Consider the following 19,114-nt stretch of genomic DNA (forward strand, 5'->3'; position numbering starts at 1 on the left):
TGTGTGTTGAGCTAAAGAATTTGGCTTTTATCGTAACCGCTTTAGGGAGCCTCAGGTTTGAACTTAGGCTTTGGAGTGGGCTATATGAGGGGAGAAGAAAAGTAAACATATAAATAATACATAATGAAACAAAGGACCCCCCAAAATGTTTTTATTTAAAAAGTTAAAAATAAGAATATCTGTTCCATTCCAGGTTTCTGATTTGTGTTTATTTCCATAAATAAAACCTTTTTGGCAGATTTGAACAATTGGAGTAGATTGAGAGGTGAAAAGGAAATAGGTTAGTAAGAAGGGATAGAATTGGAATGGGAGATAGGAGGAAACAGGAAGATGAAAGGGAGCTAGAAAAGGAAAAGGGGCCAAAAGGCTATAGAGGTGGAAGGGAGGAGAGGAAACAGATACTTGATATTCCATCTAGAGACATTCAATGGAAAGAAAGCCTAATGCCAGAATTTATGTTATGCCTTGTGACCTTAAAAATAAAGTCCTGTTTCTACTTGTTGGTTTAACAACGGCGTTGGATCTATTGTCTGTCTTTTTGTTTGTTTCTTTTTAAGGGGATAAACAAATCATCCCCTTTTACGTTCTTAACATCTTCAGATTTCACCAAACAATAAAGGTATACGTGGTTTTTGTTTTGGTATATTGTTTATATTATTTAGTGATACTATATCAAATTAAGAATATCCATTTTCATACTTTTTAGTATTCAAAAGAATACGAATTTTTTTGTAATTTTTTAATGCAGCAAATAATAGCTTTATTTAATAATGTATATTATTACTTATAATGCTTATTGTATTAAATTTGACTGAATTTAATAAGTTTCTACTTCCCTTATTTCTGTCTATCTCCCAACTTTAGGAAAAAAATAATATCATTGAGTAAACTTACCTTCTGTTGACAGATATTATTAAAAAATCTTTACTAATTCTTTTAAAAGGTTGAAATATTTGCTGTGTTGTTTTATAGTATTCAGATATTTATGAATTTTTTTTTCAGCTTTGTTTTTGAGACCATGTTTTGAAAGCATCTAAAAGCACATTGTTTTTATAATACTGGAAAGGTGACTCCTTTTTTGTATTATAATTTTTAAGCATCGTGATCACTTTCAAGAGCTTACTAATTACTTTAAAATAAAAGTTAATGCTTAAATAATCCTGATTTTCGTTCTGGTTAGTATGAAGTCTGTTCTGTTAGGTAACTATTAAACTTTTTTAATAAATAAAACCTTTTAAGGTCAAAGTTTAAAGTTAAATTATCTTGAACAGTAACAAACTATTTGTATAATGTAAATACATATATATAGAAGAAAAATACACATCGTACTTTCAGAGGGGCCTTATTTGGCCATCTTATGCCTTTAGTACATAAAAGGAAAAAATGAGATAGGAAAAAAAAGTTTTGATAACCATCAGTGAAGTGGAATTTCCACATAGTATTTGAAAATGGGAGGAAAAGTTATAGACTTTCCATTCATTTTGTTAATATAATATAATTTTGCACCTTTTATTTTCTAATAAAAATGCCATAGTTCTGAACGCCCTTTAAAAACAAATATCTAGTTTCAATGTTGCCCCAAAAAGTTATAAATTAGTTCAGTTAATTTTTCATGTAAAAAGGGCATATAATTGCCAGTGTATGACCAATAACTGTTTCCATTCTGTTCATACATTAGCCCTGTGGATTCAAGCAGTGTATATATGCATTCACAATTTCTTTAAACTCTCAGATATTGCTGAAAATGTCATTTACCATTTAAATAATTAATAAGGATAAGGTACTTATTAGTGTCAATAAGTGATGCTAAATCATGCTGCAGTAACAAACAAAACAACAAAAAATTTCAGTGGCTTAAAATGACAAAGATTCGCTTCTCCCTCACTTTATGATAATATTGTGTGCAGTTTGGAAGCAGGTCCATTCTCTTCACTATGGGATCCAGGCTGAAGGAGCTGCTCTTATCTAGGATATTGCCATTTTTGTAATGGAGGAAAAAGGAGAAAGTGGAACCATGTGAAACTCTTAAAACTTTTGCTTGGAACCGGCACATTACAGCAGTTCAGATTTCATTATCCAGACAAGTCACGTGGCTAATCCTGATGCGCGTGGAGCAAGAATTTCAGCCTTTCCACAAGGACAGGCCTAGGGACAGAAGGGCAGTGGGTATTTTGATAATAACAATGTCCCGCATCACGTTACATTCTTGTAAAGATAAAATTAACTATTAAATATGTAAGTATCTAAGGAGAAAAAACTTAAGCTTTTCCTAAAAGTTAGTGGGATATCTCACTAATTTAGAAGTTGATGAGTTATGTAAGCCATATTTAAGTTTACCTTTGCAATATATATGTTGTAAGGGTTTATTAAAACAACCAATAGTGTAATTTATGTCAAAGTGCTTGACCTTAAGGGGAGCAGTTCTTTGAGTACTTTAAAAGGTATTTATTTACATATACTAATATCCTAGAAAGCATTCTGGTGAAAAACTGGCCCTTAGGTATCAATAAGGAAGAATGTTTCTGGAGTCAGATATGTTGGGGAAACTGTATACTGTATCTCCTTATTGAATATTTAGTGTACATCAAAATACGAATGCTTGGAGAAATCCTTTTGTTCATTTAATTTGCTTAACCTAGTATTTCCCTGATTTAGTTTACTTTGGAACCTACTTTGCTAAGCAATACCTATAAATTTTCTTAAAATCCTGGCGTGAAGAAGTTGGTAGGGTGATTACAGTTCATTCATTAGATCTGGCTCCTCAGTGCTTGTCAACCTCTTTTTCAATTTTGTTAGTAGTTTGTTAGTCTTTGTAACTGAAAATCAAGTCATTTTATTTTTTAATCTCAGGATATCCCAGTTCAGGGAGATTCCCTGGTAGAAAGACTTATTCTGAATTGGATGCAGTTGTGTTCAGGTGTTCTTTTGGTATGGGTCCTCTGAGTCTTGGATCTAGATCCTCAAAGAAGCCCCATACCACCCAGAAGCACTCGTTGTCTCAGAAGTCTTGTAATGGCATAGCTAGCTGAAATTTTTAAGGTTAGGATTGTGGAACAAGCATATTTTTTAACTGAAATTTTAAAAAATATTATTAAGACAAAACATGACCTAGTTCATATTTTAAAACTTTTTTTATTCATGTAATGAGAAAACAAAGATGACATAATTAAAACCTCATCTTAGACATTAATCTATTCCTATAAAATTTTACAAAAGTAATTAAAAATTAATGTGGACTTTTCCATTTTTTCTGTTCTCTGTTAGGATAAAAGTTAAGTTATAGATTAAAGGTAGTCAAAATTCAGAGGTCAGCAAAGAAAACTTACAGAACTGGATAACTGAGAGCTGTTTTTAGATAAGTAATAAGTATTAGTGGTTCTTTTCATGGAATGCTTATGTATACCCACAGCTCAACCAGCAGGAGTGCCAGAAATCTTGAAGAAAAGCTTGCATAGCTGTTCAGTGAAAGGAGAGGAAGAAGTATTTTTAATTGGCAAGAACTTTCTGAAAGGAACTAAAGTGATTTTCCACGAAAATGTTTCTGGTAAGTAGGCATAATACTGAATTAGAGATTGTCGCATGTTTCACTTTGTTATAAAGATATAGTCATAACTACAAGTAAAAAATTTTAAAACTTTTAAATTTTAAATTTTAATTTTAAATCGGTGTTTTTATTTCAATCAGATGAAAATTCTTGGAAATCAGAAGCTGAAATTGACATGGAATTATTTCATCAGGTATAATTTAAGCCCTTTAATAGTTTGTTTGTTTACTCTCCGAGAAATAGTTTTGTTCTGAAATTTTCCTAAATCAGCATTAAATTTCTTCTTTATATGAGATTGATGTAAATTATTTAAAGTTTATTTCTCAAGTTTCTTTAAGTGAAATAGAATTATTCCACTGATACTAGAAGTGACATTTCTCTTTTAAAAAGTTTAAGAGTCTACGACCATGCTACCCTGAACGTGCCTGATCTCGTCTGATCTCGGAAGCTAAGCAGTGTTGGGCCTGGTTAGTACTTGGATGGGAGACCACCTAGGAATAACAAGTGCTGTAGGAATTAAAAAATAAATAAATAAAAATAAAAAGTTTAAGAGCATTAGCAAATTACCATTGTTAATAAATAAAACATTTCTTTCCTAATATTTATTTGCTCTGGAGATTTGGATTATCTTTACCTACTATTTAGTTAAATCAAAGGGAAACTTATTTATTGAGTACCTGCTATGTGCCAGATGTTTTATATTTATTAACCTTTTGCATTCAGAAGTGCAATTTATTACACTTATATTAAAAGGTGTGTATTCGTAAGACCTTACATGTGTTGTTTTTCAGATAACAAAGAAAAAGAGCTTGAAAACAAGAATAAAGAACTGACTTAAGAATTAATATGTAAAGCAAATAGGACCAAACTCATAGATGTTTGAATAAAGAACTGTCTTAAGAATTAATATGTAAAGCAAATAGGACCATACTCATAAACTAGCAGAAGAGAAGGACAAACTTATGAGCAAATCAGATAGAAGACATATGCAGAAGAGTACTATGTATAGGAGTAGATGATAGAGAACAAAGAAGCAGGAACAAACTAATGTGTAAAATACCCAAGGCCTAAAATTTAGCGTAAAATGCTGATAAGAGTAGAAGAGAGCACATGAAAGCAAGCAGAGTTGGAGGAGGCAACAATTTAGAGCATCTGTAAGCCAGTTTTAAAAAGTTCCTAATTCCTTTGTGGTTTTTTAAATTTATTTTTTACTCTCTCATGTTTTAAGAAAAATCTAATAAAATTTTAAAACACTATATATCCATTATATTATATACAATATATTGCTAGACTCAAAGCTAAGGGCACAGTGCTTCCTAAGATGCCCCTCACTTCAAGCACAGCCACAAGTTCAGGGGTCTCTTGGCCACTCTAACTTTTGAACAGTTGGCTTCAAATTCAAGGGTTCCCTCTCCCCGCTCAGATTTGCTAGAACAGTTCACAGAATTCAGTAAAGCACTACATTTGACTATTTTAGTTTTATTAGAGCAAAAGGACACAAATCAGAACCAGCCAAAGAGACAGATGCCTAGAGCAAGGTCTGGGAGGGTCCTAAAGGCAAGACTTCTTTCATCCTCAGGAATGCCTTACCCTCTCAGTACATTGGTGTTTGACAGTACACAGAGTATTGTCCATCAGGAAGCTCACTCAAGCCACTGAGTCCAGAATTTTTATTTGGGCTCTTCCACATACTGCTTATGCAGCTAACCTTTAGTCTCCAGTTCCATCAGAACTGATATGACATGCTCCAAACCACCCTTCATAAATCATGTTGTTAGACTGCCCAGATATAAACAAAGATACTCCTTCCAGACAAGACATTCCAAAGGCCTGGAGATCTATCAGGAACCTCCTAATAGCCATCAGCAAAGATGAGACCTCACTTTGGGTGAAGTTAATGCTTCACTACTCATGTAAAGTGGAGCTTCCTATATACCTAGACAAATGCTGTGTAGAAAGTTTTCCTCTAGCCTTATGCTACAACATGCTGTCAAAAGTAATAGTGAGATCTCAGCCATTCCTTTGTCACATATACCATTGGACAATCTCTGCTAGACTAATCTTAACTGATGTTCCAGTACCTGCTTTGTCACTAACAATCTGTCTTACTCCTAAATAAGACAAGTCATTTTTGTGCCCCTGTTTTCTAATCTGTAAAATAAGCTTTTACTAGATTATTTGAGGCTCCTTCTAACTCTGACCTTTTACAGTTTCTTATATAATTTATTGGTCAGAACATTCCCACTGCCTGTGAACCAACAATGGCTTCCTCTGGAGGTCTTTTAGAGGTTAGGGGCAATGTATTATAACTCTTTTGTGTTTCTCATAATGTTAAACACTTAATAGATACTCGTGAAAAACTTTCCTAGTTCATTTTATTCACATTGAAGAAAAAGAAGACTCTGGAATCTGAAGTCCCTTGTTCTTCCTCCTGAGGGCACTTCAGCCCCTAATTTCAACTAGGTTCTTAGATGCCTGTAGTTTTGTGGGGTTTTTTTGATGGTTTTGATAGAGTGATGTAAAGTCCTTTCCTCGTGATGTTCTACTACAGTTGTTATTTCTTACCTGATCCTATGATGCAGTTTTATAGGTAAGATAACTAGTTCTGGAGACTGAGAGACTTGCCTTATATATTATACAAAATATTAATAAAATAGCCCCAGTTATTTTATAATCTTAACTTGCTGTTTCATAAGAACTTAATAAGAAATCTTTATTGTTTTCTCCTCTTCTTCTTCCTCCTCCTCCTTCTACCTTCTCCCTCCTTTCTTCCTTCTTTCTTTACCTTTGAGGCATTGGGGTGGTTGTAATTTTTAAAACACATTTTTTCAGGGCAGTTATGTCAGCTACAATAGATTAAATAATAATCATAAAAATTAGATGTAGTGGAATGGAAAGGAATTATGTCCTTATTTGGTGGCTATATCTAGAGGTCCTGGGGTTTTTGCAAACAAGTATGTAAACAAACTAAATTATAATATGATCTTTCATTAATTCTGTGGTTCTGCTGTTCATTTTTAAATTTTTATCATTTTCAGAGAGAATTTTCTGGAGTATCTCTCCTAAGGGGCTTTCTGGGAAGTATTTTGGAGTGGTATCAGAGATGAGATATAACAAATTGACCCTAGAGATTATATTAAGAAAGAGAAAACAACAAAAAAAAAACATTTAGAGAGAAGGGTGATCAGAAAATCTATTAAGAGAAACAAAACTTTGAGTGTGGTCAATAAAGAAATACCAGGCCAATACAGAAAAATTGAAAAGACCTCTACAATCTTAAAAAATGCCCAAAAGATAGTATACAGAAAAGACCATTTAAAGATAACTTTGCAGATTACAATTATGAAAAACTGTGATAGCTATTCATTTGCGAGCCCAAAATCAGTTCATCAGGTATCAAACTTTTTCTATACGTAAAAATTGAAATTAACAAAATCTAAGAAAACAGTTCTTTAATATTTGGCTCTTCTTGTCAAGGCCATAATTTGCCTCATGCTCATGTATACCATATGTGGTAGGCACATGGTCATTATAAGCACTCTCATTTTAACTTTAGATAAATTATTTAGGACCTTAATGGCCTATTAAATATATAAAATATAATTTAAAATATCTATATATAAATATAGATAGAATAAGTTGGTTTTGAAAGAAAGCAGGAGAGTTTAGTAGTTTGGAAAGTAGAGGAGATTTTAAAAGGGAACTAGACGCTAAAAACAGGTATATTAGAAACTAGGAAGAGGTATACAATTTGATTTAAGAATAACTTGTTTTGCAAAATGTGAAACAGGCATTAGTGTGTCCAAAAATAGAAAATTGTTATGAATTGTTGTTTCTCAATCTTTAGTCTTCTGGATTCTTTCTTTTGCACTTTTTAGAATATAAGAATAAAAACAAATGGAAAAGTTTTGGAGAAGACATTTTCAAGATAAATACGGAAAGAAATTTCTTGAAAGAACTGCCAAAAAGATCCTCAGAATTTGTGCGAACAGCTAGACTAAACAAAGGCTCGAGGGTTTAGAGGTTATGTCTTTTCAAATTGGTTTTATTTAGGAATGATAAATTGTCACTTTAGGAGAGTGAAAAATATCTGACACCACTGCTTATAAGCTCTGAAAAGGATTATCTCCTGGGAAAATAAAATCATTATTTTGAATCCAAGAAGATTTTTCTAAGAAATTAAAATTCAAATAATCTCTTTTTACCCCCAGAGAGCATTGTATCTGCTACAAAGGCCTCCAACCTTTTGCATGTTTTGTCTGTATTGCACTCCTAGCTCAGTGGTAGTTAACTGCTCTTAATTTGAGCGAGTAGTATTTTAAAACAACTTTATATCACTATGCACAGTTTACTTGGTTTTTAATTCAAATTGCTTGTAGAATGTCTAGATTCAGATTGAAGAAATATGAAGAATTAGTATCAGAATAAGTTCATTTGGTTTTTTAAAAGGTTTCAAATTAGATTCGCTTTAAATATTCATTTGACTTTTAGATACTAATTCTGTTATTAATTACCAGAAATAAGTTTTTATTGAGAATAATTTCAATACAGAGTTTGCCAAATAGTTTTAAGACTAGGATGATACTTCACATCCATCCATTCAGCCATCTTTTTAACTGTAGGTAGGACTGCTTTGTGATGTATTTGAAGTGTACAAAAGAGTTAAAATGAGAGTAGACAAGATTTTAAAACTTTCTTAGAAGTTGGATCAGTGCAGGTACATTTTTTGATGACCTCATGTGCAGTTGAGTATGTGCTCTCAAGATTTTTGCCCCCCAATACCTGTGTATATACATACATGTATATGTATTTTTCCACCTGGCTTTAAAGTGTGATTTTTTCTGAGATGGCTAGCATTCTGTTAATATCATAAATCAGAAGCTATTTTTTATTTATAATGTGACTGTTTCAGAGAATCTTTTAAGATGACTTAGAAACAAATTAAGTGCTCAGAAATTGAAACCTTTACCTTGGCCTTATTTGTCACATGTTCTATTCAACTGAGTCAACCAACTATATAGTCTTAATAAAATAAAAAATATCATCAAACACGCTTCACCCTAGCTGTCAACATTGGCCTCCTATATATCACCTCGTTGGTACAAAAGCATAACACCATCCCTAGACGTCCCTTCCCATTACTATAATGTTCTAGGGGAGAAGAGAATGAGTCTAGTGTGGTTCGCAGTATCTTTCAAGAAGATATAGTAGCCTTGAATAAGAGTTGGTGAAGCATTTATGAACTCTTCCCTTTTCTTATAAGGGTGTTCCTGCCACTATACTGACAAAAAAAATAACTGATTTACTGGGGTTTGGGTAAACTGAACCCTGTTGCCTAACTAAATGAATATTAAAGTCATTAAGTAGCAGTGAACTGCATTGTGAAGTACATCTCAAGGCTGCACAAAATGTGATAACTGATATTGTACTTAGTGGGCATAATTTTTTCTTTAAAATTTATTCATTCTTTTATTTAACAAATACATTTTGTGTGTATTTTGTGTAAAGTGCTTAATAGTGGAGATAGAATGAAAAACAAATCAGCCTAGATTCTCAGGGAACTTAATTCTTGAGGTTGGAGAGAGACACACAAAAAAAGCAAATAATCACAGTAATTTCAGGTGGTGAAAAATCACTGTTTTAGAAACAAGATTATGTGATCAGGCCAGGGAAGGATACTACTTTACATAGAATGGTTAGAGAAGGTTTCTCTGAGGAAATAACATTTGAATAAGATCTGAAAATGAGTAAGGAACTAGTCATTTGAAAGGGTGAAGGAAGAGTATTCCAGTGAGAGAGAACAATAAGAAAAAGGCTCTGAGGTAAAAATGAATTTAGTTGCTAAAAGAATGGACTGAGAAGGCCAGTGTGGTTAGAGTGTAATAAGCTAGGGAGAATAGGAATGACATAAAGTTGACAGGGCAGGAACCTTGTATATAAGCCCTTGTAAAAATTTGGATTTTACCTTAAAAGCAGTTTTAAGGTTAATGTCTCGCTACCTGTGAACCTGAGCATTAAAATACATTTTATTTTCTAGTCAGCCTTCTTAAACTTTGTAGCTAACAGGAAATGTACTTAATTATATTTTAATTTTAATTTAAGTATTGCTTCTTTTCTGACTCATGTAATTTTTTTTTAAATTAGAATCATCTTATTGTGAAGGTCCCCCCATATCATGATCAACACATAACTTTGCCAGTATCAGTGGGAATATATGTAGTGACCAATGCTGGAAGATCTCATGATGTTCAGCCATTCACTTACACTCCAGACCCAGGTATGTCAAAATAAAAAGGTTCTGAAGTAAAATGAATGATTAATTTCTAGTACTTTGGAGGGATATGAGGAAGACCAGCCAACCAAAATGAAAAAGTTATATACTGAGATGAATTGATACTAGTATTTTTTGGAGATGGCATTATTTCCTAAGAAGATAGTCACTAGATACTGCTTTTATTCTTTATATTTAAGAGAATCATTTCCGCCTTATGCTTTAATAATTTAAAAAAAAAGCTAGGAATGTTTTGATATTAGACTTTCCAGAGTTATCCTACAGGTTACTCTTTACTAAGAAATACCACTCATTGAGTACCTCTGAAGTGCAGCAAAGTGAAAGTGACAACCTTGGGAAACTTATAATAGTTTAGTCTGGCTGGCTTACAGGATGCCTTTTTGGAGAGGTGAGAGATAAGCTTGGAGTGATAAGTGATAAAATCACAAAGTTTTATATATGCCTTAACGTTTTCTGATTTCTGTATTTTAAAATATCAAAGACTGCTGGTGAATATTTTAAATATAATTTTAAGCAATTAGGTAAAACAGATGGTTTAGAAACCAGAGCAGTAAGACCAATTGAAATGTTAAAAGTTTAGAACTCTGGTTATTATGAGTTGTTTGCTCGCATTCATTCAGTTGCCTGAAGAAGAGAAGCCTTTCCTGGCAGAAGTAGGGAGAATATTTTAGAAATGGAAACTCTTTGCATGTTCCATTGATCTAGGCTTGGTTTCTGCCATGCTTACCATTGGTCCATTCATTCTGGCATTAGGTATACTACAGAATTAGCAGTTCTTTTGTATCTGTAAGTTTATTGATTCTGTATCTGTTATTTCCAAATAGTTCAGGATTCAGTGAGGTACAAAATGAAAAAAGATGGCAAGGAAAGCCCTGGCAAGAAAAAATAATGGAAACAGCTGTGACAGAGTAATAACTAGTATTGATAAATTACTTTCTATCACTTAATATATCTGCTTCCTTTTTATTTTAAATCATGTCTGAATTCACAACATTGGTTATTTTTCACTAGTCTGCTATAAAAGTATGCTACAGTATAGCATTAATTAAATCATCTTAGTATTTGTTTCAGAATAAAAGATCACAAGTAGAAATTTCAGACAGAACAAAGCCAAGTTTAGAAATAATATACTGGCTTCAACAAAAATAGGAAAAAGAAAATTGGCGTATGCCCAAAGACCAAATATTTTATTGTTTTCTTTCTAGGAAGGCCTCAAAAATCCAAGAAAGTTTGTTTAAAGTAATGGTAGTTAAAGCATTTTAATAACTACTAGTTACTGAATATTGATCTTTAATATTTTGTATGAGGAGGAGCTCGTTTGTGTGGGGAGAAAGATGGCATAATTAATACAAAAGAACTTTATTCCTAATGAGCTTCTGTATCATGTGTGGGAAGGGCAGAGAGAAGTATATCTATATGTCAGGGAATAGCCTTAAAGTTTTTGCTTCCTGAAAATACTGAGGTTTTGTTGTTGTTTGTTTTTATTGATTAATTTTAAAGAATTTTAGGACTTTGAAGTGCTTAGCATCAGCACTGAGAATTCTATTTCTTAGTGATGAGTGCTGATTATTAGGAATTTCCCTTTGATAGATTGCCAAATAAAACAGCTTCTAAGTCTTCTGCTTTAAAGCATATACTAATTGGTTTGATTTGGCCACATTTAAGCAATTATGAACATATGTTTATTCTTTTAGGGCCCCCCACTCATTTTTACATATTGTAGATAGCAGTCACTCTCAGAAACTCTTAATTGAATAAATACACAGTATGCAAAGTTTGTAATAAGATCTGATGTTCAGTTTCTGCCTTTATGATATAGCTAATTAAAGAATCTTCCCATAATTTCCCTTCTTTTATTTTATAAAATGTGAACATCTTTTCAGGTGTACATGAGAGACAGGGACTATGATTTCAGGAAAACTTGGTTATAGAAAATTTGCACTACCATTATGATAAATTGATTAGTATTGTGATTTATTTGAGGACTATAGTTAAACATTTAACAGCTAAAACTAGGCCTACTCTAGTATTCATAAGTCAGTAGAAATGGCAGCTCTTATACCATTTGTCTAAATATTTAAAACAAACAAATCGTTAAATAAAATATATCCTATCTTTCTAACTTGAGATACCTTCATAACAACCTGGAAGACCAGTTATGAATTTAGGATTTTCAGACTGGAGTTCCAAGCTGGAACATGGCTCGTGAGGAAAGGGGATTCCCATCCTGCCACTCTTCTCTTCCCACTCCTGGCTCCATTCTACACCTGGAGGGCCTTGAGGCACCAGCCAGTGCTTCCAAACACTGTTTAACCCTTAGGCCTAAGACTGCACACATAGTCTAGAGTAGTTGTGCAGAAAATTTAGGAATCTTGAGTAGTTGGGTACATGGTCTAAAAGTAGAATCGGAGCAAAGGCTCACATGAACATAAATAGGGTCTACACACTCTGCCCGTCACAAGCCCTCTAAAGCCCTCTGGGTCTATACTGCCAAAAATACATTGCACGTGCATGCTGTCAGGCACTTAGATACTTTGCAGAGTCATAAAATCTTTGTTTCATTGCCACTTAGCACTGAAATTTGCTTAATTATTATTATTATTTTTTACTTCAGTCTGTTAACACAGAGAAATCATATTAGGTATTTTTTGCAGTGACCCTTAATTTTTTTTTTTTTTTACTTCCGTCTTTTAACAAATAGAAATCATATTAGGTATTTTTTGCAGTGACTCTGCAGTGATGATTCCTTTTAAGAAATGGGGGATGTAAGACTTACTCATATTTTTGTTGCTTTAAAATAAAATTACTAAAACTTGATTTTAGAATAGAAACTTTTTTTAAAAAAGATTAGTTTTCTGTTTTTAAATATGTAATTGTTAGAATTAATATTATGCTTAAAAAATGTCTATGGATTTCTTTTCCATTCAATTCCTAGCATGTGCAGCATGCTAAGATAAATAATTAACTTCATTCTTAGGAGAGAGAGATATATATTGTCTCTTTATTCACAATTAACTATCTCTTTATAGTCTCTTTATAACTGTCATTTCATATTGTCATGTCAAGAATAAGAAAATGAAAATAAGCCGACTCATTCTCATTTTGAATAAGTTAAGGAATATAAAATAAATACATTGAAAAATAGAAATTAATCTACTTAAATAAAATTATTCTATAGTAATTTTAAGCAAGAACCTCTTTATTTGGAATTTATCATTTAGAACTGATCTCTATTCTTTTTTAATTAAAATTATTGGGGTGACATTGGTTAATAAAATCAAATCGGTCCCAGGTGTACAGTTCAGTAATAAATACATCATATGTATATTGCATTGTGTGTTCACCACCCAAAGGTAAATTTCCTTCTGCTGCTCTCTTTTCTTAGGCCCATTAAATTTAAAGTGGTCATAGATGTAGTTGATATGACTAGATGTAATAGCCCACCAATTTTCCATTAATAATAGCAAAGATTTTTTTATCCAACACTTTACAAAAAAAATAATCATAATGCTATAGATTCTATATGTTTATCACAGTTTTTTAGAATTTAGCTACATTAATAGACATGTTTCTGAATTCATATTTTTTAATAAATCATTTATGTAGGTAAATGGCAAATTTTTTTCATGCTAGTGTTACATAGTGTATTTGATAAGTTTAAAAAGTCTCATCACTCTTCTACTTATCAGATCTTATCAATGTGTATACTGTTACAAGAAGGATTTTTTAAAGTTGCTGTTGTTTTTGTTTTGATAAGTGAGCACATGCTTCTGCCCAGTTGGAATTTTAGACTGGTGATTATAAAAACTCATTTCAACTTACAATTTCTGCTAAACAAATACTTTTATGATGCTTTGTGAGAAAATAGTCCAGTTAAAGGATTTTAAAATACATATTTTGTTAAGATGAATAAATTTAAGTAAAGAAATGCATTAATCTTTTTTCTTTAATAGCAGCAGCTGGTGCTTTGAATGTAAATGTGAAGAAGGAAATATCTAGTCCAGCAAGACCTTGCTCTTTTGAAGAGGCCATGAAAGGTATCAAATTGATTCTTCTCAAAAATTGTAAATAGGTGATCCTATATATTTTCTCTAGCAAACCTTACTGTTTTGTTTTCTCTTATGTCCGTGGAACACTTAGCGAGATATCTTCCATATGGTAAAATATTTAACTTTCCTGAATGCAGAGACTCGTCTCCCAACTTGATATTTCCCTTTATTCACCATACAGCATTTTTAAAACATATGTTAGAATGGAGGAGTTTTTTATTTAATTTTGTTTTTCATTCCCCAATTTTAAACGTCTTAAAAGTATATATAAAGTACAATAATGAGTGTTAAAAATCGAGTTTATAAAGCTCTTTGCTACCAATAAGATTAGTAGTTGACATTGAGACTGAAGAGGGCAAAATATGAACTATAGGCATCTGAAAAAGTTGCTTTAGGTTTTTTTGTTGTTTTTCTTTCTTCTGCCTCTTTATTTACTTCCAATCCCAAGAGATAATAAAGGTATCTTCAGGATTTTATAATATGGTAGAATTGATTCTCTTCTTAGCAGATTTCTAATATAATTATGATACTTGATGATGCTTTTGTGCCATTATATATGAAGGTTCAATTACATAATGGCCATTGATTTATTCTTATAATTTGAGCTTTTACTTATATTTTTCTGCCATGAAATTCATATGAGTTAAATCAAATTAAAAATACTTATGTTTTTAAGGGACATAATATGCTTAATAAATTTTATCAAATACAGTGGATTTTCTTCTATTGTCAGTAGTAAAATTTAGTGTTCACATATATAATGTCTTCGACATAACTTGTAACCATGATTTCCAACCATGAACACTTTCCAGAGTAGATTAGTGAGAAATTATGTGTACTGATAAGTAAACTACCAAGATTATCTGATTCGACTACAGGAAAATTAACAAATATGTGCTATGAATAATCATAACTAACATGTATTGAATATATATTAAGTGTTAGGCAATATGCCACACTCTTTACTGTCTCATTTAATCTTCCAAACTCTGCGAGGTAGGTAATTTATTATTCTCATTTCATAGACGAGGAAACCAAGATTCCAGAGGTGTTAAATAATTTGCCTAAAGTCACTTAGCTAGGATTAAGAAAAGGATAAGTTAAGCTTCGTATATAAAGTACCACATCTAAGCAAAAGTAATTCAAATCATGCTTATTAGATAAATGCCATAATTAATCATTAAGGTCAGGAACATTTGTAGTCTATCCTTTGCCATCTTTGAAGCATTGGTGCTTCTCTACAAAAATTTTTTGATGTTCCTTTCATGTAGACTATGAAGGTGATGGAACACTAATATAATCCAGTGTGAAATTTTTCCATACAAGGTTATAAATTGAAGGTTAAATTGTTTAAATGCTATGTTTAATTTTTAATAACAAAATTATTTAGTCATTTGATCAGAATCTTACAAGCTTAAAAAATGGATAACAAACACATGTGCATATTATTTTTCAAAATGCATACCTCCTTATTTTGAATGATTTTATCAACTGAAGTCATAAAAATAATTTTATGAAGATATAAAACTGAATACTCAACTATCTTATCCATTTAAAATTTTCATTTGTTTTTATAAATACAATATTATCAATTGGAGATTTCTGATCAATTAAAAAAAAATAATAGCTCTCAGAATCAGGAATTTTCCTTGACAAATGGCTTAATTTTATGATTTTTTAAATTCAGAGCTTTAGTATAATACCAAGGTACCATCTGACACATTTAAGTAGATATACTTTAATGATGAAGATTGAGTAACATAAATGACTTAAATTTGTGTTATGGCAATAATCCTCTAAATAACGTTCTTATAAATAGCCATCACAATTACAATAAGATTTAGAACTTGATACCCAAAAATGTTATGGTCAGATGTTGAAAGCTTTTGCTCTGAAGTAAGTTTCTGATTGTTCAGAGAGGGTTTGTAGGAGGCGAGGAGGAAGGAGGATAACTGCCCAACTACTCAGTGAAATATTCAGTCTAGTGCCAAAACACCATGATTTATTTTTAGTTTCACCCAACTGCATATATCTCCTTAAAACAAAAGTAATATAAATTAAATGATAAGATAAGGTATGCAATGTAAACTCTTGTTAACAGTTTCTTGAGAATATTTCCAGAAAGTTTTTTATATTTGCATAGGTACAGGTAGATGTGATTATAAGCTCTAGATAGATTGTTCAAAGACTGTGATGGAGGTTTAGGACTCAGAAATAAAGTATTGATCTGCATTCTATAACTTCCAGCTTGTAAGGAGTGGTTAATTGGATGAGTATGAAAAATAGTTGAGAGCGTATACTTTTCTCTAACTGGTTGCTACTATGTGGAAAAGTTTAGGAGCTTGGAGGAACAATAGAGATAATCTAGTTCAATCTCATTTTACAGGTGAATAAACCAAGGCTTAGAGAAGTTAAGTGATTTGCTCAAGGTCACATAACTAGTAACAGACAGAGGTTGTAACTTAGGTTTCCCTCAAAACTCAGTATTTTTTCACTCTATTATCTCCTCTATAAATCTTAATTTAGATTTTTACCATACATATTTGTACTTGACCTAAATGCTAATCACTGAAAACCGACTTCTAATAAAGATTGTTCTAAATTTCAAAAGTTGTTATTATTTTTGGATAGATTATTTCCATGGATGGAAGAGAACACTTTAAAAGTTGTTTGGTATAAAGTATCAATATCAATATTCGTCGCAAATTTAGATTGATACTGGGATGGTTAAATCTATCTTATTTACTGTCTGGATTTTCTGAACTGGTTTAAAAGTTTCCCCCAACCCCTAGGTTGTCTGTATTTTACTTGTTTATATTTTTTTCCTCCTCCATGAAAATGTAATTTCCAGGTAGTAGGGCTTTATCTATCTTATTCATTACTGGATCCCCAGAACCTAGAACATTACCTGAAACTTTATAAGGGTTCAATAAATACCAAATGAAAAATGTAGGAAGAAAAGATAGAGTGACATCTCTTAAGCCATTTAATGTTGTTTAAAGGTCTATTAAGATATAGATATATATTTTCATTAATACTATTAATGAAAATTTGCAGTACCACACTGTAAGATTAACCAAACAATCCACAGCAAACTAAATTGACTACAATAAAGGTAAAGTTAGATTAATTCATTCATTTCTTCATTCATCCAACAAATATTCATTGATTACCTACTGTGCACTAGACAGCAACAACAAAATCTCTACCTTCATGGAACTCACATTCTAATAGAATTCAAAAGCAAGAATAGCAGTCGAATATTACAGGATCAACTTAAGATAACAGTACAGTCTTTCAAATAGTCTTGTGAGATGGGTCTCGAATACTTTTAAATGCCTGCCCTGTGCATGATCTGGTTTTCTCTCTGTAAAAATTAGATTGTAAGTTGAAGTGTATTGGTATTGGTAAAATCGAGGTGAAAGTTGGTCCAGAGAACTCAAGAATCAATGATCCATTTCTCAGAGTAATAAAGCATAGAATATCCAAAGTTAAATGAGTACTTTTCCTCCCACAGTATAATCAGTTTGTTTCTAGCCAGTTGGCTGTGAGACAACCTTAAGGAAGACAAGTTTGAGACCAGAAAGTTTCAAGTATTTTTAAGTCAAAATATTTATAAAGGTAGCAATCCTACTCATATACCATATACCGTTTAAAATTCCTCTTTGTGGCCAAGATTTCTTCTCAGTATCAACTTAAGAAATTTAGCAGCTGTGTCTTCTGGGGAATCTGTATTTCTTTCCACAGGTTCTCAAAGTAGCAGGAAATTTTTAGATCATTACTTGGGTATGCGCTCAATTCAGAAGATTCTCATTAGCGATATCAGTAGGCTCCACTGAGTGCCAGTGGCAGACTCATAGACAAAAAAGAAAAAGAATCCAAGGGGAAAGTAGATATAATGAAGTGATAGAACACACCTAATCTGCTATATATTGCTTCTCCTTGGTGTAAATCTCTAATTCCTGAAAACGAGAATTGGAAGAAGTGGGAAATACTGGTTTTGCTTTGGAAATTTAATTGATAGACTAAAATAGTCCTTAAATTTATGAAAAGAAAAAAATTTAAGTCCTGTCTAAAAGAGAGATGTGTTTATGTGTCATTTTGACAAATTCAAGTTTTCTAAGACATTAATTTAGACAAGTAAATTTTATTTGGTTACTTGGTGGTATTTTCTAATGAGAAGCTTGAGTTTTATTGAGAGAAATGTTCAGACAATTCTTTGGCCTTTAAAGTTTCGACTTTTGTGCTGCCAGGCAGCCATATACTAAAAGGAGAGTTTAACAGTTGTAATTGAGTAGTTTTAACCTCCTGGAGATTTCCAAGTTATATTCTACAGAATATCCTGGTTGTTTTGGGAAGATTAATTCAAAGCACCATAGAAGAGTCCTGCGGAGGTGGGATATAGCTTGATAACAGAACTGCTTAAGCTTGTTGATATTTAACCCACAGTCTCTGGCTCATACAAGGAGTACACAAGCCATTGCTACTTCAAAAAAGGGAGGGCACATTTTGATACACCAGTTTTATGTTTCATGCTACCATCATAGCATCAAAAAATAGACATTTAAATCATGACTAATAGTTAACATACTATAGAATGAAATAATTGATGATTTTAAACTTTTCTTTTTTGTGTATGTGTACGTGTGCAGCAATGAAAACTACTGGATGTAACTTAGATAAAGTAAATATTCTTCCTAATGCTCTGATCACTCCACTCATATCAAGCAGTATGATTAAGAGTGAAGATGTTACTCCGATGGAAGTAACAGCAGAAAAAAGATCTTCCCCTATTTTTAAGGTAAGCTACATTGACTAGTGCTCCACATCTTAATGTAAATATAAAACATTCAGTTGTTCGATTTCTTTTTCCGTGTTTATGCTTTTTACTTTTCCTATTTCACATTTGTTTCTCTTTGGATGCACTTAATAAATTTTGCTCTTTAGACTAAATGCTTTTATACTCCAGGAAAATAGTCTACAAAGTGACTTCTAATATACATTTTTGGCAAGAAAGGAATTAATGTTAGCTAGACCCTGTGGAATGTAAGGTATTAATGAAAGTACTGATTTAGTATTTGCAAAATTAAAGACATTTTAATTTCCTTTTCTTCTCCATTCTTCTCCTATAATTCCCTTTCCCTTTTTCACTTGTTTTCCTCTCTATGATGTTACCAGTAATCCACAACTTGCTATTAATTCATGAACCATAGAATTAATGTGTTTGTA

General features: G+C 32.0%; 1 protein-coding gene and 1 pseudogene across 11 annotated transcripts in view; both read left to right on the forward strand.

Annotated features, from left to right (window-relative positions):
• NFAT5 (nuclear factor of activated T cells 5) overlaps positions 1-19,114 on the forward strand; it is a 107,425-nt gene that overhangs the window by 76,293 nt on the left and 12,018 nt on the right. For 8 of the 11 annotated variants that reach the window (XM_039851848.1, XM_039851844.1, XM_039851846.1 and 5 more), the window contains 5 exons: positions 3,410-3,544; positions 3,685-3,737; positions 9,689-9,821; positions 13,790-13,873; positions 18,538-18,686. In XM_039851848.1, the coding sequence (XP_039707782.1) occupies positions 3,410-3,544; positions 3,685-3,737; positions 9,689-9,821; positions 13,790-13,873; positions 18,538-18,686 (554 nt within the window). The remainder of the gene's footprint in view (positions 1-3,409; positions 3,545-3,684; positions 3,738-9,688; positions 9,822-13,789; positions 13,874-18,537; positions 18,687-19,114) is intronic. The other 3 variants (XM_039851845.1, XM_039851847.1, XM_039851854.1) reach the window with 1 other exon arrangement.
• Positions 3,942-4,060, forward strand: LOC120594015 (uncharacterized; annotated as a pseudogene).

This window comes from Pteropus medius, unplaced genomic scaffold (assembly GCF_902729225.1).
Source record: "Pteropus medius unplaced genomic scaffold, Ma_sr-lr_union100, whole genome shotgun sequence".
NCBI classification, from domain to species: Eukaryota; Metazoa; Chordata; class Mammalia; order Chiroptera; family Pteropodidae; genus Pteropus; species Pteropus medius.